The sequence below is a fragment of the Panthera leo genome, chromosome A3, assembly GCF_018350215.1.
Source record: "Panthera leo isolate Ple1 chromosome A3, P.leo_Ple1_pat1.1, whole genome shotgun sequence".
NCBI classification, from domain to species: Eukaryota; Metazoa; Chordata; class Mammalia; order Carnivora; family Felidae; genus Panthera; species Panthera leo.
The window spans coordinates 19,393,457-19,415,083 of record NC_056681.1 but is presented as its reverse complement, the minus strand read 5'-3'; the positions used below and the strand labels follow the sequence as shown (position 1 = coordinate 19,415,083).

General features: G+C 55.2%; 1 protein-coding gene across 1 annotated transcript; it reads right to left on the bottom strand.

Annotated features, from left to right (window-relative positions):
- Positions 1–8,951: 8,951 nt before the first annotated feature.
- MAFB (MAF bZIP transcription factor B) lies at positions 8,952–12,266 on the bottom strand. Its single transcript, XM_042930967.1, has one exon. The coding sequence runs from the start codon at positions 11,900–11,902 to the stop codon at positions 10,931–10,933; it is 972 nt and encodes a 323-aa protein (XP_042786901.1). The 5' UTR covers positions 11,903–12,266; the 3' UTR covers positions 8,952–10,930.
- Positions 12,267–21,627: the final 9,361 nt, after the last annotated feature.

Here is a 21,627-nt window from a genome sequence, read left to right as displayed (position 1 = left end):
CATGCTCAGCACAGAGCCCAATCCAGGCCTCGATCTCATGACCAAGAGATCATGACCTGAGCCGAAATCAAGAGTCTGACACCTAACCAAACTGGAGCACCCAGGCCCCCCTGCCTTCCACTTTTAGAAAGCCTCTTCCTGCATCAATGAAACACAAAGCAAGAGCTTGGGGGAGGTTGATTTTGACTTGAGGACACTGAATACAATCTTTTCTGGATGTTTACAAAGTGTTTACCAAGCAGCCCGCTCTCCAAACCCTAGCAATTGCTTAAAACAAGAAAGCTGTTGATTTGCGCAGTGTTTTCTTTAAAAAAAAAAATCATCACAAATGTTAGATTTAGAGACATTATTTCTTTTTAAAAATAACTTGTCAAGGGTACAAAGTATTTAGGAGGTTTTCTTCTCAGCTCAGAAAGCAACAGGGAAAGGAGCCTTTTTTTCTGCATGAGATTAAAAGGGGGGGGGGAGGAGGGGTGGATAAATTGGAGAAGGGAGGGGGATCAGAAACAGGAGTGAGGCTGGTTAATTCCCTGCCCTCTGAATCCCAACAAGATTCATCTCTGATCCACCCACCCCTGCCTTTTTCTCTTCAAAGACCCACCAAGAATCTAGAGGGAACAACCAGACTGAGTTCTGTTCTGCACCCCCTCCCAGCCTTCCCTCCCTCCTGTCCCGCCCCCCCCCCCACCGCCCAGTGCTCCCTGACCTGCCTCTCATATCAGATGTCAGCCTCTCTCTTCACACACAGATACCAGAATGTGTCCCAAAGGGTACCACTGAGGGATGCAAGATTTTAGTGGATGATACACAATGTTGTTGTTTTTTTTTAATTAGCAATATGTATTTTAAGGAGTATCAAAAAACTAGATACTGATAGATGATAGATAGATAGATAGATAGATAGATAGATGATAGATAGCTAGGACCTCAAAGCCATGCTTTCACAGACATTACCCCTTTCCTTTTTAAGTACATTTTATTCAACACATATTCATTCAACCAATTACTGGGTTATTGGGGTCTTACTGAGTGCCAGACACCACTCATAGTGCTTAGGGACATGGGTGAACAAAAGTCATCAGACATTGACCTCACAGAGCTTATGTGCTGGCAGGAAAAAGCAGAAAATAAGCCATAGATGAATAAATAATCCAGTGTTCCAAGGTGATTAGCATTAGGTGGGGAGGGGTGAGAAGAAAAGGGACAGTAGAGCAGAATAAGGCAGGTCTGGAGCGCCCAGGGAGGCGGGAGGGAGCAGGTTGCCAGATCAGGTAGGGTGGTCAGGATAAACCTCATCAGGAAGGGGAGACAGATCTGAGCAAGGAAGTGAAGGGGGTGAGGGAGCTGGCCACAGCTCTCTCTGAAATAAGATGGTGCAGGCAGAGGGAGTACCAAGCACATGTCCTGAGCAAGGAGAAAGAAATTTCCCATTCCAGAAAGAAATTTAGACCTAAAATGTTCTTCCCTTACCCATCGGACTTGGATAATGCTTATCCAGGCTTCATATCCTAGCTCAAATATCACCCCCTCCAGGAAGCCCTCCCTGATCACTCTCCCCAGGCTAGGTCAGCTTCACTTCAGTACAGATGCTCTCAGAGATCCGGGTTGCTTTCTCCTTTTGAAACTCTACACCGATTCCTGTTACATCTAACTGCTCGCACGCTCTCTCTTTCCTGCTAGACTGTAAACTCCACGAGGATTGTTTGCTGGGATTATTTCTGGTTTTGTTCATTGTTGTATTGCCAACACCTAGCACAATGCCTGGCATATGGAAGACACACAACAGATGTTTGTTCAGCGATTGGATGGATAGTCTTAGGTGGCAGGCCCGGAAGCAGATTATTCGCTGAACGCAGGATTGTAGCAGTTGTGGAGAACTGGGACAGTAGGCTCCTTTGGGACCCAAAGTTTTGGTGGGCCAGAGCAGCTCCAGAAGCTGGAGCCCCTGCCATAGCAAACCTGGATCAGCCCAGGAGCCCCACCTCTCTCTCGCACCCACCTGTTCACAAGCCGCCCCCCACAGGCCGTCTTGCCAGGATAGCTTGTCTTCACTGGAGAAGCCAAGTCTCAGATATTCAAGAAGCTTTTGCTCCCCCTTCAACTCTGCACCTGCAGCAGCGATGTTGAAAGGCTTCCTTTTGAAGCATTCAGGAGAATCCTAGGAGTGGCGACCAACCTGGGCACATCTGCTGGGCTGCCTGGCCAGGCACGGAGTGGGCCCTGTGCACCAGCATAAAAGTGACCCTCACGGTGGTCATACTGTACAATCATATCGTATGGCTTGGCTGTGACAGGTAACATGCAGCGGTAAATGATTGACAGGGGCTTGTGGGGCGAGCTTTCCTCTCTTGCTTCCAGAGCTTTCCTCTCTTGCTTCCAGATCTCCAGTGCTTCATATAAATATTTATGGGAGTCTGGGCCTCCATTAACCCCACCACTGCCACATTTCACTTGTTACACGGTGCTTGGGGGGGGGGGGGTGCGGGGGGCCATGTGAAGGCCAGTGCCCGATACACAAAGCACGTATGTCTGTGGATGAGAACATGTAAAGACGATCATGGACCCAAATGCATTTTGTCAGGGTGTTTACACGTATGTAATCCTTGGCTTTCAATGCAAGCATAAATCCATACAGGTATATGCACAATCGTGTGCCTTTCGTGCACACGGTGTGAGAGTGCAGATACAGCAGATAAACGCATGGGGATTTAAGCGTGTGGACATACATGCCTGCCTGCCTCTGTGAATTTAAGTGCGAGCTGCATACGTGTTTATGCGTGTGCCTGCCTTAAGAGTGTAAGCACATCTGTGTGCAGGTTCGAAGTTTCCATACTGCACCAGAAACAGCTTTGGTTAAACTAAGGATGATTCCATCAAAACTGCCTCACCTAGAGGCTGCTGCTTTTATAGACACTTGCTCTGCTAATTATGATCCATTTGCTGGAAAGTTCAACTGAGAACAGACGAAAGGTGAGGGGTCTGTTGATTATGAAAAGCATCAATGTCCCAAGCTAGCAATGCCCAAGTGGGCCCCCACACACACACACACGCACACACACACACACACACACACACACACACACACCCCAGGACCACCATAAGCTGCTGGCTTCTCCGTGAGAGACTGATGCTGTAGTTTCCCTCTGATCCCCTTATGTTTGTCCTGCTGTATCTCCAGGAGCCCATCGTCCATCTGTGTGTCTGGGCAGGGAGACTTGTGGGTGGAAAATGGTAATTATATCCCCAGGAAAGAGACTACCCTGTGCAAATTAGAATTAGAATTAGAATTAGAAAGGAAACTCTCCTCCACAAGGGCTATCTGCCACCCCTCCATATTTTCCCCCACGCTCTTCACCACCACCACCCCCCTCAGGTGTTTCAGATAAGGGATGTGAACTTGTGGAATTTGATGCCAAAAATACAAATTTTGGTATCGGGGGGGGACTCAAGGTTTACATCTTCTGCTGGGCAAGAGGTGCCTGGTCTGGGCCTACTTCTCCGTCTTCATGGACAATAGTAGCCCACACTTCAGAGAATTTTTTTTTTTTTTAATTTTTTTTTTTTTTTAATTTTTTTTTTTTTCAACGTTTTTTTATTTTTTATTTTTGGGACAGAGAGAGACAGAGCATGAACGGGGGAGGGGCAGAGAGAGAGGGAGACACAGAATCGGAAACAGGCTCCAGGCTCCGAGCCATCAGCCCAGAGCCTGACGCGGGGCTCGAACTCACAGACCGCGAGATCGTGACCTGGCTAAAGTCGGACGCTTAACCGACTGCGCCACCCAGGCGCCCCCACACTTCAGAGAATTAAGTGAACCATTTTAACAGGACTAACCTCATGATCTGGCCACACCTCTTGTGCCCCATGACCTCGTGAACTCGCTGCCCCTTGTCCGTGCAAAGGGACATGTGTACCGGGCTCCAGCTCCCAGGACACCGAGGAGGGTCGATGCCGAGCCTTGCATTGGGAGATGCAGCCCTTTGCGGCCCACTCAGGGAAAGCAGAGCTGAGTCCCCAAGACCAATCCAAGCCCAGGGCCTCGCCTGAGTAGGAAACAGGTGCATGTAACCCTGGCAGGGTCAAGGCAGTGAAAGTGACATGAGAAGAAACAAGGGGACTTGAGAGTGAGCTCCTGATTCCCGATGGAGTCACAGGCCAGGCTCAATGCCTGCCTTGCTCTCTCCAGCTCTGAAATGAGCACCCCTAAGCTTCCCACCCCCCTGCCTGTTTACTGAAAGAAGTGTAAGCCCCTGTAAAATGCACAGAGCCCCACAGGGAAGGCACGGCGATAGAAGTTTTGAATTTGTGGACTTCTGCCCCTTTCTCACACCAAAACTGGCTTCTTCCAGAAAGTATCAGGCCTCTTCCCATTGCTTCTGCGGCTGCCCCTCCAGCCTGAGGACAGGATCCCCTTTTTTGATACAAATAAAAAGGAATGTGTAACAAGCGGCTGCTACTTTACAGGAAAATAACTTCACAGGCAAAGAATGCAGAAAGGCATTCTGAATTTTGCCTCGGAACAAACCCTTATTAATAATTTAAGTGGTTTTCCAAATTGGAGCGGCAACTTATCTCATACATTTAATTTCTTGCAGGTGAGAACAATCAGCTCTGATCTTCTTATCTAAATTCATCTTTTAAGGTAATTTGTGTCGCACGATGGAAAAGGGGACTTTAGATACTGGAGAGACATAAGGTGTGGAAAATGCACGGGGAACACGGTGAAGGCGAAGGCGTGCAAAGCACAGAGAATGCGTGCTCCCCAGCTGAGAGGAATGCTCTCCGTGGTCTGGATGCCTGCTCCTAGGGGCAGACACAGAAGAAGGGACAAAATTCTAGCAGCAGCCTTCTCCAACAGAAAGCTAGTCCTCTGAGCCAGGTAAGCACCAGCCTGGGAAGCCTTACGGTGACTTCCTCCGACAAGCCGGTCCACCCTGGATCAGGGACTCTCCCTTCGCTGCAAGCTGGCAAGTCTCCTCAGAGGATTGCGCTGGGCCCAAGCTTGGGAGCAGCTCTAGGAACCAGACTGACTTCTTCTAGGAGGGCTGCTGTTAGAAAAGACGGTGTCTGGGGGCGCCTGGGTGGCGCAGTCGGTTAAGCCTCCGACTTCAGCCAGGTCACGATCTCGCGGTCCGTGAGTTCGAGCCCCGCGTCAGGCTCTGGGCCGATGGCTCGGAGCCTGGAGCCTGTTTCCGATTCTGTGTCTCCCTCTCTCTGCCCCTCCCCCGTTCATGCTCTGTCTCTCTCTGTCCCAAAAATAAATAAAAAACGTTGAAAAAAAAATTTTAAAAAAAAAAAAAAAAAAAAAGAAAAGACGGTGTCTGCAAAAGGCGCCTTTTGAGGACTTTTATTTTGGTGGGGGGAGGAGGAGCAGAGTAAACCTCTAATCCTCCCTTCCTTACATAACAAATCCAAACACTGCTATCTCTGGGATGGAAGGCCAGGCCAGCAGACAGCAGGCTGTACAGGGAAGGGTTACGCAAGAAGCCACTTCTGGGTTTTCCTTTCTGAAAACAGAGGGGCAAGGAAGCAGGGTTTGCATCTGCAAGCCTGCAAGGGCCCCGCTGGAATCTCCCAAGCCAGCTGTTTCCAGGGCCCTACCGAGACCTAACTTGAGTAGGGGTGGGTGGCAGAGGGAGTGCAGGGTTTGCCTGGCAGGGCAAAAGCTGTGACTCTAGTCACAGAAAAAGCCCAATAAATGACCACACTGGTGTGGTTCCTGGCACGCCCACGCTAGGCCTAAGAGGACAGGCGCGCCAGGAGAGTGGGTGGCATGGAGGTGGGCACCTCTGCCCAGGACTGGGATTGGCCCTGCCACAACAGTGCCCAGAGACCCTGGATCTAAGGAAGGCGGGCTGGGACCAATAGAGGGATGTGGGTCTGGGGCCCAGCCCCAGCTGCGCCGGCTTCTGCCACGGAGGGCCCGGCTTGGCCGGCGGGGATCCTGCAAGTGGTCGATCCCCACCAGCCGGGCTGCGGGCGGACGACGCGAGGGAAGGCTGGGGAGTTGAAGCCGTCCAGGCGGGAGAGCCCAGAGCCACTGGCTTGGCCCGGTGCCCCACGGAGGCTCGGGGACCCCGGAGCCCGACTCCACCCCCTCGCCGCCGCTGCCCGCACTTACCGGACACCGCGGCCCCGGCTGCCTTAGCCCTTCCTCGCCTGGCGGAGTCTGAAGGCAGAAAGGACGTGGGGCCAAAACGCAGGGAGAAAGTTTTCTGCAGTGAAGAGTTCGCCAAGGAAGGGCTGAAGGAAAGGGAAATGGCAAAGAGTAGATAGAGCCGCGGGAGACCCCACCGAGCGGGGCTGCAGCCGCCACCCCTGCGCGCGGGCCGGGACCCCAGGCTGCAGGTTCGCCGCGCCGAACGCCAACCCGACCCCTCGCGGAAGGTGGCGGCGGCCGATCCCGCCCGCACGGCCTCCCTCACTTTTGTGCCCCCGGGGGGGGGGGGGGCGTGGGGGCTTCGCTCCCGCGACCCGACGGGGGCCGCCCCAGCCAGGGATTCGGCCCGGAGCGAGCCACCGTCCCGGGGCCGTGTGCGTCTCGCTCGGCGTGCGTCCCCGGCTGCAGGCGCCAGCCTGTCTACGTGGGACCAGTGCGGGCAGGGACGAGTCCCGGCGCAGGGAGATGTGGCCCCCGGGGTCCTGGAGGAGCGCGAGGACCCCGCGAGCAGGGCGCAGCGGCGGGAACCGAAGAGGAGCCGCGGGGCCGGACCGGGCCGGAGGGCCTCGGGACCCAGTTCGCTCTTCCTGAGCTCGCGGGCGCCGGCTCCGCGGCGTGGTGGCGGGTCGGGACGGCGGGCTGCGGGCTGAGACACGGCCAGGGCCTGCCCGCCCCGGAGTCTCTCGAGGTCCCGGCCCCCTCCGGTGCGCCGCCCGCTCTGCCCGGCTCTCGCCCGCGTGCGTCCCGGGGCCGATTGGTTCCCAAACAGCGGGTGGGTGCTGGGACTGACAGCGCCCGCCCGCGAGGGCGTCGGTGTGGGTGCTGTGTGTGTGTGTGTGTGTGTGTGTGTGTGTAGGAGTGCGAGGTGTGGTTGTAGGCTTCTCAGAGATGCAATTGGTCACTCTGAAACTGCCTGACCCACCATGTCATTCTAGATGCTGGTCGTCACTGGGTTGGTGTCTGTGTTTCCGTGCTCTGGGGAAGGGAAACCAACGCCTTGGAGTCTGTGACCCTCCCCAGCCCAGAGGCTTTTTCAAGCAGAGTCCAGGTGGCTCTAGAAGTGGAAGAAGCCAGTCCGTTTGGGATTATTCCAAAGGGAGTCAAACCTCCGCCAAATGGAACCCAGGTGACCCCCTTGGTCTCCAGGTTCGTACAGCAGGGTTTCTTCAAGCACTCAGCCTGGCCAAAACCGCTTTCGCCCCACAGGGGATACACTTGTACATTTGGCCGTGCTCTTATCAGATTTGTGAACGTGCCCTTGAACACACAATTACCCAACTAATCACACCCCCTTGCTCCTTCATCCATGTGCACTCAGGTAGAGCGACTTCACAGGCAGACGCGGCCACCATCCCTCTCCCCGGCCACAGCCAAAGCCTTCTGTGCCAGCCGTATCTTTGGGTTGGTGAAATGACCTGGGCCTTGGAACTTAATTCAAGCTTGAATTCTACTAAACAACACCAAAACGCTATTAAATGCAAATCACTGCTGGTAGTATTTGCATCCTTACTTTCCAGATTTTTTTCCCCTGGTCTGTCCTTACCAGACCGGGACCACCACGCCCAGGATTCCGGGAATCCCAGGCCAAAATCTATTCCCTGCTAGTTTCAGCCTTCCCTTCCTTCTGCCTGGCTCTTCCCAGCTCTAGTTCCAAGATCTGCTGCTGGGGTTTCTGACCTCTCCCCATTCAGGTCCTGAAGTTCCATGTTAGGAACTCTGGGCCACGGAACCCCAGGGCTGGAAGGCTGAGTCTCTTGGACTATAGATATTGGGTCTGAAGATACCAGAAGCCCGTTGGACCCAGCCACTGCCAAAGGAGCAGAGAAGCTTTCTGGATTTGGGGGCAGGGGTGGGTAATCCCACTCCAACTCTCAGAAATATCTGAGGCCAACTCTGAATTATAGACAGGACTGCAAGAAGGCTGAGAGGGGTTTTGGGTAACCTAGACGGGAGATCTTGACTCTTCTGAGCGTCTGGAAAAGGGAAGGTCTGGGCCCACCTCCCAGTCAAGGATGTCCAGTTTGCAGGGTGGCTACACCAGAATGGTGCCCCAAGCCCCCTCTACCTCCCAGTTTGGCAAGTTACTGAAATCCTGGTCAGGACATGCAGTGCCCTTCTGTGGGTCTGAGGGCTCTAGGCCTGAGTGGCATGTGTGCCCACGGCATGCCACCCCCCAGAAAATAGGTCCGCAGGAAGGGCTTCCTGTCTGAAGAGCCTTACCCTGAAAGCCCTGGTGCTGGGTTCCACCTGCTTCTCCAAGTCCTGGGGAAGGAGGCACAGGCCTCCACTCAGGGCAGGCAGGCGTTCTCACTCTGGGCAGCAAGATACGCTGGGCAGGAGAAAGTTGAGAGCCTTGCAGCCCAGGGAGGAAGGCCAGAGTGGCAGGGCCAACTGAGCCTGATTGCCAAAAAGACCCCTGTTTCCCCATCTGGAAGCTCCGGCTTCTGGGCTTCTTGGGATCGGGCCGATCTGTACCTCAGAGCCCGCAGGCTAGCAGGCCAGTCCTGATCCTCAAGCCTGAAAGCCTCCCCAAAATGTGTCCCCTCTCAGCTCACAAACCCGCTCCCAAATGAGGTCTCTACCTAGAGTGAGAAGCAGGAACATATTTGGGGCTCATGTACATACACACTCACAAGCAAGGGAGAGAGTTGCCCAGACCTGGTCTGTTTCTCCATTGGCCAGGGAGGGTGAGTGTCCCCAAAGTGATTCGACTCTTAAAAAGGCAAGAGAAGAAAGTCAAAGTCAGGCGCACGCAGAATCCTCTAAATAAACACCATTTCCATGGGTTTAATAAGCAAAATAGGAAACCATTTTAATAACCAAAAAACAGAAACCAGTCTGAATAAAACTACAATAGACTAGGTTTTAATATTTTCATATCATAAGCAGGGTTTGAAATTGATCCCTTATTTTACATGAAATAAAAACAAATTTCTGTTGCAGCAAATTTGATTTCAACACAGTTGAATCCGTAAAAACCGAAGCTCGTTTCTGATGCAGGACGAATATCCACAATATTTAAAACTGCAAGCACCATGCGGTTCATACAATCTTGTTATTACTGTTAATTTATCAACTAATACAAACTCAAAAATGCATCCGGCCAGCAGCGCCAGCAATCTCAAATGGGAACTAAAAAATACGCTTTCGTTTTGGTATTTTTGTCAGTGCAACTTAAATCCTTTTACTGACCTGCAGGAAAAAAAAAGGTAATAAAGAAAAACACCCAGATTTTCCCTATAACTACTATACAACTGAAGGGGGTGGGGGGGGGAACTCACCTGCTAGCTCAAAAGCAGGGAAAGAAACACACAGAACGTGTTGGTCTAAAGGACGCGCTTGAAAGTTGCAAAATTACTTGCCAATGGTTGAGTTTCGGTAGGTTCAGCACACGTTTGGGTCACCATTGGACAGTGTCCGGGCTGGTGAAGCCACTCACCCTAAGAGCACCGCAGCCACAGCAATTAGTGTGGATGGACCTGGAGGGCTGTGAAGGGACCCTGGGGTGATTCCGACTGCATTAAAAAGCACATAAGATCTGTTTTCCTTTCCGTTCTTGTTAAGGGTGTCAGTTTGGGACACCCAAATTAGCAAGGTAGGAGTGAAGACATTCCTGGGCCATGCTCCTCCCGGGTGCAGAACTGGGCAGCTACCCTGTCCTGATATTCAGGAACTGGGACCCGGGTCCTCTTTCTGTCGACACCCACAAAACTGAAAACTGAAGCGGAAGGGACAAGAGGACCGAATGGAGACGGGGAGAGGGGAGAAAACATGCAACTTCCAAGGGTGCCCCAAGACAAAGTTGTTTTCTGGTGCAAAATGCCCAGAACTTTTTTTTTTTTTTTTTACTTACAAAAAAAATAATGCCATAATAATAAACCCAAACGAAGACACTCAGCTTGCTGCCACGTTCTCTAAGCTGTTTGGCGGGGCGGTATTTACAAGCCGACAGCCGGGACTGAACCCCGGCAAGCAGCCGCCGGAGTTTCTGAACTGCCATCCCTTCTCACTCAAAGAAACAAGGGGGTTATGATCCATGATCAACAACATGCTAAAAGTTAAACAAGAAAATGGTACAAAATAGAAATTATTACCATACATGTCCAGCATGCAGGATTAATATTTTTAATGCAGATTTTCGTATTTTTTCTATATAATGGAGCAGGCAATAAAACTGATGAGAATTGCGCGCAGAACGTCCTAACTGAGGCCCGCGTCTCGGGGCTGAGAGCCAGTGTTCTCCGGACCCTGGACAGACAGGTCCGTCTGTCCTTCCTTCCTTCCTTCGCTCAGCCTCGCCTCGCGCCTGCCGGACGCCAGGGTCCCTCTCCTCTCCTCTCCTCGCTGCTCTCTTCCTGGGTTGGACTGCGCTCCGGGCCGCGACGCAGCGGCCCCGGCTTAACGCGCAAAGTTCAGAAAGCCAGGAGTCTCCAGACGGCCTTGGCGACTCCTCGGGACTATGCCTCGCCGCCCTCCAGCCTGGAGGAAAGTTGCTCCGGGACTTCCCACCCCCTCGTCTGGCTCTGGCTCTGCTCGAGTCTAGGAGGCGGCGCTGGCGCGCGCCGCTCTCCTCTTGGCCAAGGTCCCCTGCCTGCCCGCGCGCCCTCCCGTCGCCCGCGTCCCGCGCGCCCTTCCTCCCTCTCCCTCAAGTCAAACAGGTCAAGGCTGGGGCCGTGGCAGGGACAGGGTCCGGGGGGAGTCCGGGGCGGGGGACACGGGACGGGGAGTCCGGGCCCGGGGCATAGGGCGGGGGCCGGGACCGGCCACGACTCACAGAAAGAACTCGGGAGAGGAGGGGCTGTCGCTGGTGGAGCCCGCCTCCCTGAAGCCGGAGTTGGCGAGTTTCTCGCACTTGACCTTGTAGGCGTCTCTTTCGCGGGCCAGCCGGGACACCTCCTGCTTAAGCTGCTCCACCTGCTGAATGAGCTGCGTCTTCTCGTTCTCCAGGTGGTGTTTCTGCTGGACGCGTTTATACCTGCACGACTGGGCGTAGCCCCGGTTCTTCAGGGTCCGCCGCTTCTGCTTCAGGCGGATCACCTCGTCCTTGGTGAAGCCCCGCAGGTGGCGGTTCAGCTCGCGCACGGACATGGACACAAGCTGGTCGTCGGAGAAGCGGTCCTCCACGCTGCCGCTACCACCAGCCGCCGTCGCCGCGGCGGCCGCGTGCGGCCCGGGCCCGGGGTGGCTGGTGGGCAGCTGCTGCGCTGGGCTGGCTGCGCTGGACGGCGGCGGCGACGCTTGGTGATGGTGGTGATGGTGCGGGTGCGCGTGCGGGCCCAGCTCGTCGTGGGGCACGCCGGCGCCCGGGTATGCGTGGTGCGGGTGTGGGTGGTGGTGGTGGTGATGGTGGTGCGCGCCGCGGAAGCCGTCGAAGCTCTGCAACGGCTGTGGCACCGGGTGCGAGCCGATGAGCGCCTCCACCGCATCCTCAGGCGTCAGGTTGAGCGCCTCGGGGTTCATCTGCTGGTAGTTGCTCGCCATCCAGTACAGGTCCTCGAGGTGAGTCTTCTGTTCGGTCGGGCTGAAGCTGGGCGACGAGGGCACCGAGCTACACGGCGTGCTGAGTGGTGTGGATGACACCGAGCCGGCTGGCTGCAGGCGCGTGCAGGGCCGGCCCGGGCGCTCCGCGCGCCCCAGCGGCTCCTTCTTTACGTCGAACTTGAGCAGGTCGAAGTCGTTGACGTACTCCATGGCCAGCGGGCTGGTGGGCAGCTCGGGCCCCATGCTCAGCTCCGCGGCCATCGCTGACGCGAGGCGCAGCCGCCGCTGCCGCCCGGGAAACTTTGCGGCCGGCCGGGGCGCGCCGAGCCGAGAGCGGGGGCGAAGAGCCGCGAGCCCGGGAGGCGGGGAGCCGAGGGCGCAGCGGGCCGGGGCCGCCGGCCAAGCCTTTGTCTGGGGACGCGGCGGCGCGCCGGAGAGTCCCGAGGCTGCCTGCGCCGCCCCAGAGCTCGGGGCTGTGGCCGCGCCGGGGCCGGGCCGAGTCGGGAGGGGCGGAGAAGCAAGCGGGGCGCGCGGCTGGGCGGAGGGGAGGCGCCGGGCAAGCGCCCGCCGCTCGCTCTCTAGCTCTCCTGCTCTTGGGCTCTCTCGGTCGCAGCCGCTCGCAGCCCGGCGGCGCAGCTGTGCTGGCTCCGGCGCCGCCGCCGCCTTTTATCGCCTTCCTGATGTCACCGGGGCGCGGGGGCCAGGGCGGCCCAGAGCTCTGGCCAATGGCTGCACGGCCCCCGCGGCCCGGCGGCGCAGGGCGGGGCGCGCCTGACAGCTCCTCCGCCCCCCGCGTCAGCTGACTGGCGGCCCGAGCCGCCGGAGAGCCGTGGAGGCCTGGCCGAGGGCTGGAGCCCAGTGGGACGGCGGGCCCCGGCCCAGCCCCCAACACCCTCCAGGTCCCGGTCCCCGCCCGCTTGCCTTTGGGGCGCGCCCCCCCCTCCGTGGGCCTGGCCGCCGCTTCCACCCCCTTCGCGTGCTCCCCTCGCTCTTTACCCCTCGCTCCCCACCCCCAGCCCCTGTCACCCCCAAGGAGGCTCAAAAGGAACGCCGGGACGACACCTCTCGGGCCCTTTGTTCCCCAGCGTCCCCCGCCCAGTGGGGGACGTTCCGTGCGCCGCGCGGCTGCGGGGCCGTACGAGTGTGTGCGGTGCGTGGCTGCCTGTGTTTCCGCAGGTCTGCGCGTAATTTGTGTGCTGGGGGTGGGTTTGCGGCTCCAAGAGTTGTGTTCAAATCCAACTCTTAGCCTCAGGGGACCCTCGGGCTAAGCAGGGGCAGTTCCCCTCCTGGCGGCTGCAGGGGCCGAGACCCGAGATGGGACTCCCTTGCCCAGCCGCTCCCCGCGCTCGCCCCACGCACAAAAGCACAGGATGAAGGAAGCGGGGAAAGAATCGGCCGTAAGGCTCTGGTTTCCTTTCCCCAGCCCGACGCACGGAGCCCTGAGCTCCGGAGGGTTGGGGCTGAGGCTAGCTCAGGACGGTGCTCCGGGTGGCTCTCGGCTGCTGGGGAACCGACCCTGTTTTTGTTTGAACGTTTTGTAACGATTTAGCAGATCTCGGCGTCAGCGGGCCGCGAGAGGCTCAAACAGGCATAAAGTGCGACCCCAAGTGGCCACTGTGCGCAAAGGCGCGCGGAACAGCCCGGCCCGCGACTGGAAGGCTTGGACGACGCTTCGGACCCAGCTGGGTCTTCCTAACCAGTCCAACCCGGGCCAGCCCAGAACGGAGGCTGTATGTGCACCGGGGCCCAGGACAGGTTCCCCTAGAGCCACTCACGGTCCCCGGGTCCCGTCCTGGGACTCAGCCGCGAGTTCGGCGCGGATCACGGCGCTTGAAACTCCAAGCCCCAGCTCAGGGCGCGGGGGAGAGGGGCTGGGGGTGCTGGGATCCCCCTCGGCAGCCCCCTGCGCGGGACGGTCCTGGGCCGAGTTAAGTCTGTGGCTGAAAGCGGAAACGCCACAGCGAGGGGGCCCAGGGCTGTCCATGAGAAACCTCAGAGCGCAGACGGGGAGCCCACAGCGCACCGCACTGGGGATCCAGGCAGGGCTCGGGCGCCGTGCACCCTCCCAACTCGGACTCAGTCTGGCCCGAAATAAGAGCCTCTTCCCCGAGACTCGGCCCGGGCGCAGAAACCGGATAAATCGCAGATTCGCTGTACCCGGAGACCCGACCCGCCTCCCGCGTCGCCTTCTGCTCTTCAGCTTTGGGCGCGCGCAGCGAAAGGCAGGAGAAGCGTGCAATGGGTGAGTGTGTCCCAGCCGCTGCCTGTGCAGAGCCAGCACGACTGACGGCGCGTGTAGGGGCCAGGTGAGCCACACCAGTGCGGAGACAGCCAGGTTTTTTTTTTCAGTGTTAGAAGGTAAAATAGTTTGCCTCCAGCTAATCTGAAAACTCTCTTCTTTTGCGCCCTCGGTCAGGCTGGGGTGGGGTGTGGTCTTGAGCCGCCCAATTTTTAGTAAAATGAATATATTTGAACCAAAACTTGGACTGAAAGGTTTGGATCAGCAACTGTTATTCTGGAAGAGCCCGTCTTCAACCCTTTGCGAGAAGCGTGCTCTCCGCAGAAACGATTCGGCGATCTCCGGGGAGAGTTTGGGCCCTGCGGCTGCTGCGCCCCTGCCCGAAGCTGGGCTCCAGGGACGCGCACCCTCCCTGGCCCGGTAGTGTTTGGACGCGGTGAGAGGACACTCGCACCGTGGCTCAGCGGGGGAACGTTTCCAGGCCGTCTGGGGTCTGCACAGACTAGGGCTCCGGCTTGAGGCGGACAGGGCGTGACAAACGCACTAGGCTCTCTCGGTGCCGACTGACCCCCAGCCGTCGGCGACCTCCTTCTGGGCACTAAAGAAACCCGGTGGCGCAGAGGAAACGCCTGACGCTGTGGACTTCTGCGTGCGCACCGCGGCGGCCGACCAGGGTCACCCCCCGGTCTGCCTGACCTTGGCTGTCGAGGACAGAAACCGGAATCTCAGCAGTGTGGCCAACTAGGCCCTAAGGGTTCCTTCGGCCCAGGCTCCGCGGTTCCAAAGTTCCCCGTCTCCTGGGGCGTCCCGCCGCCGTCTCAGGGTCTCTAAAACTCGGGCTTTGTCTGGGCAGATGCTGTCCTCTTTGTCCTGTGCCTCCGTCTCCGTTGCGGTCAGTCCCCTCCCCTGGGCTCGGACTGCGATATCTCCGTCCAGCCCTAGGTCCACCGTCCCGCCAAACGCGGTTTTGTGCTGCTGTCCCAGCCAAACCAGTCCTTCCTCTCTCACCCCACCCCCAACCATCTCCAAAAAATGTTGGAACTGAGGGAGTAAATGAGGCAAGAAGATTGCTCCGGAGTGAAGGCCGCTGCAGGACAGCCGACCCCACTTCTCAGTGAGACCCCAGGCCGGCACCTGCTACGCTCTGCCGCGGAATCTCGGCGCCCCAAACCCTATGGCCTCCCGCTCCCGGCAGCCGCTGCCCGCCGCCACCTCCCTGCGCCTGGGGCGTGCGGGGCTTCCGGTCAATCGGTCTACGGGCAGTTCCTGGAGGGTGCACTCCTTGCCTAAAAGACTAGCTGGGAGAGGGGCGGGGGTGGGGGGGGGATGGAAAGAAAAGAAAAGGGATGGTGGGAGAAGTGGAGAGTGGAGGAGGAGCGGCAAAGGGAAGGAGGCCAAAGACACAGGAGTAGCGCGCGGAGCCCCAAGCCTCTTTTGAATTGGAGCCGAGGACTATCGGCGGCGCCCAGAGCCCTCTACCGAACAGTTTGTTGTCTTTTGCCCCCAAAACTCCAACCTGAAGTTTTCACCCTGACGCGATCTCCTCCCGCTACCCACCCCAAGTTGGGCCAGAGGGGATGCGTCCTGGGCGCACCACCTGGGAATTCTTCAGCTACAGTTAATGAGCGAGGAGGCTCTGCGCGGCCCGTGCCACTGCGCGACCTTGGGGTGCTCGGGGTGGGGGTGTGCGAAGAAGTTATTCCTCAAGGGAGCACGGGGTCCACCGCCAGCCGCCGGGTTCGAGGTTCGCTGCGCTGTTCCCACCCTTCCTGTTCAACCATCCCGCTAACCGGAGAGTGGCCCCGCGGCGCGTTCCGCTGTGCGCATCCAGCCCAGCGCGGCGCTCCCGGCCGGCCGCCGGCAACCCGGTTCAGCCCCAAGATGCACTGTACACCCGTCGTTCCCTGAGAGCGGCAGGGTTTTGGTGCGTGAGTGGGCGTCTCTGTGCGTGCAAGGGTGAGGTGGGAGGTGTGCAGGAGGTGTGTGTGTGTGTGTGTGTGTGCGCGCGTGTGTGTGTTGAGTGGGGAAATAAGGCATGCTTCGAACGGAAGAGCCCGGAAGCCCCTGACCTAAGCACTAATTGTACTATCCGGGGTCTCCAAAGAGGCCCATGTTCCCAAACGCCTCAAGATGCTAGCTCCCTGCTTCGGGCATCACCCAGGAGGCCGAACACTAGTCTCCTCCAAGGAGCCCTGAGGCCTCTACCCCCTTCTTCCAGGCCTGGTGGAAGGGAATTCTGTTGCCCTCACTCCAGGATTCCCAAGGCCCAGGGCTTCCGAGAAAAGGAAGGAACGTTTTCTCCCTCCTCTTCCTTTTTCCCAAAGGCACCTGTCATTTCCACTGCCCCCTGCCCCACACAATGCCCATCAGATTCCAACCCAGTGCTTCCAAAAAGGTATTCTTGGGCTTCTGGATCCTGGTAGCCTTGAGAACCCAAAGGACTCAGTGAGTCTCAGTAGGGGGCCAGAGATGCCCCCCTCCTCTGCAGAGCCCTTTTCCCACTCCCTCCCTTGGAAACCAGAGACACCCCCCCCCCCCCCACACACACACACACTTGGGAGTGGAAATTTTTTATTAAAATTATTTCACCTGCTTCTTTTTACTTTGTTTTAACATAAATACTAGAAGTTTTTTTTTTTTTTAATTATATTTGTGCCTTACATTCTATTCCTATTGGACAGCAATGTGTTAGACACCCCCGGGCAGTATTGCCTCAATAGAGATGAAGTGTTTGATCATAATATTCACTCCTATCTCTATGGGGACTTGCAAAGCCTGTATCATTCACTTTTTCCTTTAATTCTCACAACTCTATAAGGTAGCAACTATTGTTATCCTTATTTTACAGAAATGTGTAGACAGGTAGGTAGGTAAATACAGATACATAGCAGTGTCCTAAGAGTATCAACTCATTCTGTCCTCACCACCGCACTTTCAGGTGGGGAGGATTATCCCCACCTACACAAAGGAAGCTCAGAGAGGTTAAGTGATTTCTTTAGTTGCACAGCAGCAATATTAGCCAGAGCTTCTGGCCCCAAGGCCAGTATTCTGAATACTATGTAGTACGTGGTCCATGTCTGGACCCGGTGGCATCCTGGGGACCCAGGTGTCAGCACATTTCCCCAGCTGCTCTCTGGGTCAGGATTCCCAGCTCTCCAGACTCCACGGTGGTTCCATTCAGGTCACAGCAGAGCCTCTGCTCAGTGCCAAGTCTTTGCTGAGGGCTGAGCTAGAAGGGCAGGGATGAACTTGCCTTCTTGTCAAAGGCAGTCAAGCATCCTTGGGCTTCTTCGCCTTCTATGTCCTCTTCCCTGGCTGTGCAGGGCTGGAGGGTCAGGATGGGAGAGAAACCAAGGCTGCATGCAAGCCAAAGGAGAGAAATCTTGCAGAGTCCTCTTACCCTGTCCTTTACCCTTGGCCTCAGCATGACCTTCAATCTTGGCCTTGATCCTTGGTCCTACCTCTCTCTGGTCTGAGTTTGACCTTCAGCCTGTTTGACCTTCAGCTTCCATTCATTCATCTCTTAAGTGTCAGAAGAGAGAGAGAGAGATGGCCCAATGCTGATGAAGTTCGCTACCACTCAGAGCTGGTGAGGATGGCCTTCCCACCACTACCTGCCCAGGACCCCAGGACCAGCATTGGAGATCCTGAAACCTCATCATTGTTCTTCAGGGCCAAGGCTTTCACCTCCCGTAGCCCAACCATCACCTATCTGCCCATCCCTCTACCTCAAGATCTGTTTCTCCATCTCTTGCCTTTACCCTCAGCTTTTGCTTCAATGACTACAGAGCCCTTGGCTCAGACTTCCTTCTTCTCCACAGTGTCATGGAGGCAGTTTTCATGTTATATCAATCTGATCACCTTCACCCCCTGCCCCCTGGCTTACCTACAAATTCCTTCAGTACTTAGACAAAAACCCAAACGCTTTAGCATGGCCTTCAGGCCTTGAATGACCTGCTCCTGCTCACGTATCCCACCTCATCTCTCCCTGAATTTCCCCTCACAGTGTGCCAAGCACACTGCTTTCTGTACGTTCTTCCATAGCCCAAGCAATATTCTTCCACAGGGCCTTTGCACATGCCATCCTCCCTGCCTAGAATGAGGCAGTCTCTTTGTCCGGAAAGACTTAGAAGAGGTGGTCTGTGGCTCTTGCCAGACCTCAGAGGGACCTCGCTGGGAACAGAGGTGGGGAGAAGAGTCCAGGAGCCAGAGCAAGGTTCCAGTCACTCTAGGGAAATCTCACATATTGAGGTCTTAGGCAGAGCTCTTACCTCTATCCCTTCCCTCTCCAAGCTACATCAAGCAGACCTTAGCTTTGGGAGAGGACTTAGAAGATAACACGGGTCAAGGAGAGGCTTCGGCCAGTTAGTCCTAATGCTTTCCACTCGAGAAAATGTGTTTAAGACACAGATTCCTGAGCCACAGTCTGACTCTATCGGTCAAAGGAGAGCCCAGGAACTTGCATTTTAATAAGTTCCCGAGGTAACTCTGATGGTTGGGGTCCAAGAAATACACTTTGAGAAACTAGATGGAACTTGACCATGAGCTCCTGGAGGGAGACACAGTGATGGAGTTGTCTATGTGTCCCCAGTGGCCATTGCAATGCCCATCCCAGGAGGAACTCAGTTACAGTTGTGGAAGAATGAATGAATGAATGAATGAATGAAGGCAAACACCAATGCTTCCTTGCAGTATGACCGTCTCAGAACCCTCAGGTCTTTTCTGCATGCCCTCCAGTCCTCTCCTCTCCCCTAGTTAACAGTCATTCCTGAACCAGTCCTGCCTCCTTCCTCCTCAGACTGAGGAACAACTCAGAGGACATCTGTATGATGAGTCCTGCCCTGCTGGCCTTCCCTCTTTTCTCCCCCTCTATCTGAAAGTTTTTCGGGGCCTCAGGGGTCTAGCTTCCCACCGAATGCTCATCACAGCTTGGGGAGCAAGCCTTTGGGAACAGGGGCGTGGGTGACACTGTCCCACCACTGGGACCTGCCGCCTGGGGCTGATGGAAAGAATAACGCTGTTTGGCTGTGCCTGAGCCCAGGCTCATTTCAGCCCAGAGCTGCTGTGGTCATTCAATCTCTTTCTTACCTTTCGTCTTTTGAAAATGAATTATACAAGACGTACAAGCCTCCTTTCTCATTGTAAAAAATGCAACAATGTAGTTTTAACATCTCTGTCTAGAGCTACAGCTTGCTTTTTATTTTTACTCAGCAACTTCTGCGTCAATACACAGAGATCTTCTTTCTTTTTAACTAATGCATGGCAATTCGTCCAGTGGATGCTCTGTATTTGTTGGTTTGTTTTTTTTTTTTAGCCAGTCTTGTATTTATGGACATTTAAGCTATTTCTGATATTTCACTACTGCAAACAATCCTGCAACGAATAGCTTTGTACATGCTCCTTTTTGCATGTGGGCAAGTATTTCTCTAGAAGAGATAGCAAGAAATAAAATTTCCAGATTGAAAGATGAACACAATTTGTAATGTTCATGCTGTCAAATTATCCTCTCAGAAGGCTGTATCTACTTAATTTCCCATCCAAAATATGTGAAAGTAAACTGTTTCCCCACAGCCACACCAACAATGGATTTTGTCAAGATTTTTCACTTTTGTGCCAATTCTGTTTACGTCCCTTCAATGACCAGACTGGGAGATGAGAGCACAGGAATGGGCATGGCTTCGTTCTTCCCTTCCAGGGAATTGCAAACCTTCCCGCTGTAGCTGGAGTGGTGGTGTAATGGAGAGGCATCCATAATGCTGGTGGATCCCCAGCAAATGAGCCCTTGGTTCAGTGGGGGGCGGGGAAAGGAGTTGGCTGATCTGGGTTGCAAAGCAGAGGTAACACTTAACTAAGGCTTTGAAGGCCAAGCAGAAATTTGTCAGAGAAATGCAAGAAGGCCCGGTGGTAGGCTCAACCCAAAGGCATAGAGCAGAGGCAACGTCTCAGGCACTTAGGGAGCTATTTCTGAGAGGCTACAGATAGACCTTCATGCTTCCGCAGGAACCAGTGTTTAAAGGACCTTGAATGTCATGTGAAAGAGTAAGACCCCTATCTTTTTTTTTTTAATTTTTAATGTTTATTTATTTTTGAGAGACAGAGACAGAGAGCAAGTAGGGGAGGAACAGAGAGAGAGAGAGAGAGAGACAGAGAGAGAGAAAATCTGAAGCAGGCTCCAGGCTCCAAGCCTGACGTGGGGCTTGAACTCTCAAACCGCGAGATCATGACCTGAGCCGAAGTCGGACACTTAACGGACTGAGCCGCCTGGGTGCCCCAAGTCAGACCCCCGTCTGAAGGGCTGGAAGATCCTTTCCACATGGGCAGGCATCCTTTCTGGTTTACTATCTGTCACATACTAGGTGCTCAATAAATATTTGTAGAAATGAGAAGGAGCATCCCAAAGGCATTTAAGCAACATGTTAACTGGCTTTCATTTCCCTCGGAGACATGCTGTGCTTAGTGCCAGGGACTGTGAGTCTGGCCGAGTTCTGCATGCCAGAGGTATGGCATAGACAAGCTGGGCTCGGGAATCCATTCCTGGGCCTGAGCCCCCCATCCCGGCCTGGTGCCAGGTCCCTTTCACCTCTGCCTGTTAGAGATTGCTTTTGGTTTCTGTGTTGACAAGCCCTGTTTCTGTGTTTGGAGCGGCTGTTCAGTGCCATTTCCTGATTTAATATCAGAGCCAGCACAGAGCAAGGATGCACAGTTAGCACTTTTTGCTCCAAGTATTTTTCAAGTTCCTTTTTGATGTAAGGGTTGGGTTTGCAGCTTCCCTGATCTTGCTGAGCAGGGAGGGAGAGATGGGGGAGAAGCTGGGAGCCGGAGGGGAGAGGGGAGGGGAGAGGGCCCAGAAAAGATTCATCCAGTAGAGCAGAGCTGAGAGAGACGCTAAGCTCCTTTCTAGAGAGGGGATGGCAGAGGGCTCAGCAGAGACAGAGAGGCAGACTGTAAGGTCTGCTGGCCGGGGCAGCCTCCGTGAAGCCAGGCTGCTGTTTCTCCTCTGGGTGGGCGTGAAGACGTATACATACGTTTATATGTATGTCTCTGTCACACACACAAAGGACTAAAAAGCTTAAATAAGCCAACGATGCAATTCAAAATACCAGAAAATGAAGACGAAATTTGTTCAAAGGAAAATTTAAGATAGACACAGGTCCCAGGCACTCAGGTATTGTGACTGAACATCTTCCATGCGTGAGGCCTTCTGCAGGACCATGGTCTGGGAACAGACTGAGGAGCTCATCTTCTTCTGGTGGAAACAGATTTTTTCACTGCACCGTAGTCAATGCAGGGATGGAAGCGTGCACGGGGCGAAGCGGGGGCTGTCCACACACACACACACACACATGCATGCACACACACGTGTGTGAGCACACACACACTTCAGGACAAGACCTGGGGAGAGACTGGAGTCTTTGAAGGCCTTGACCCACCCGCCCCCACCTACAGAGAGGCACCTGTGTGGCCTGGTATTGGGTCTCACTTCTTTTTTTTATGTCTATTTATTTGTTTTGAGAGAGTGTGTGTGGGTGTAAGAGCAGGGGAGGGGCAGAGAGAGCAGGAGAGAGAGAATCCCAAGCAGGCTCTGCACCATAAGTGCAGAGCCCAATGCAGGGCTCGAACTCATGTACCATGAGATCATATAACCTGAGCTGAAATCAAGAGTCAGGCACTCAACCAACCGAGCTACCCAAGCACCCTTCTCGTTTCTACCTCCGCTGCCACTCACCTCTCAGACTCTGCCTCTGAC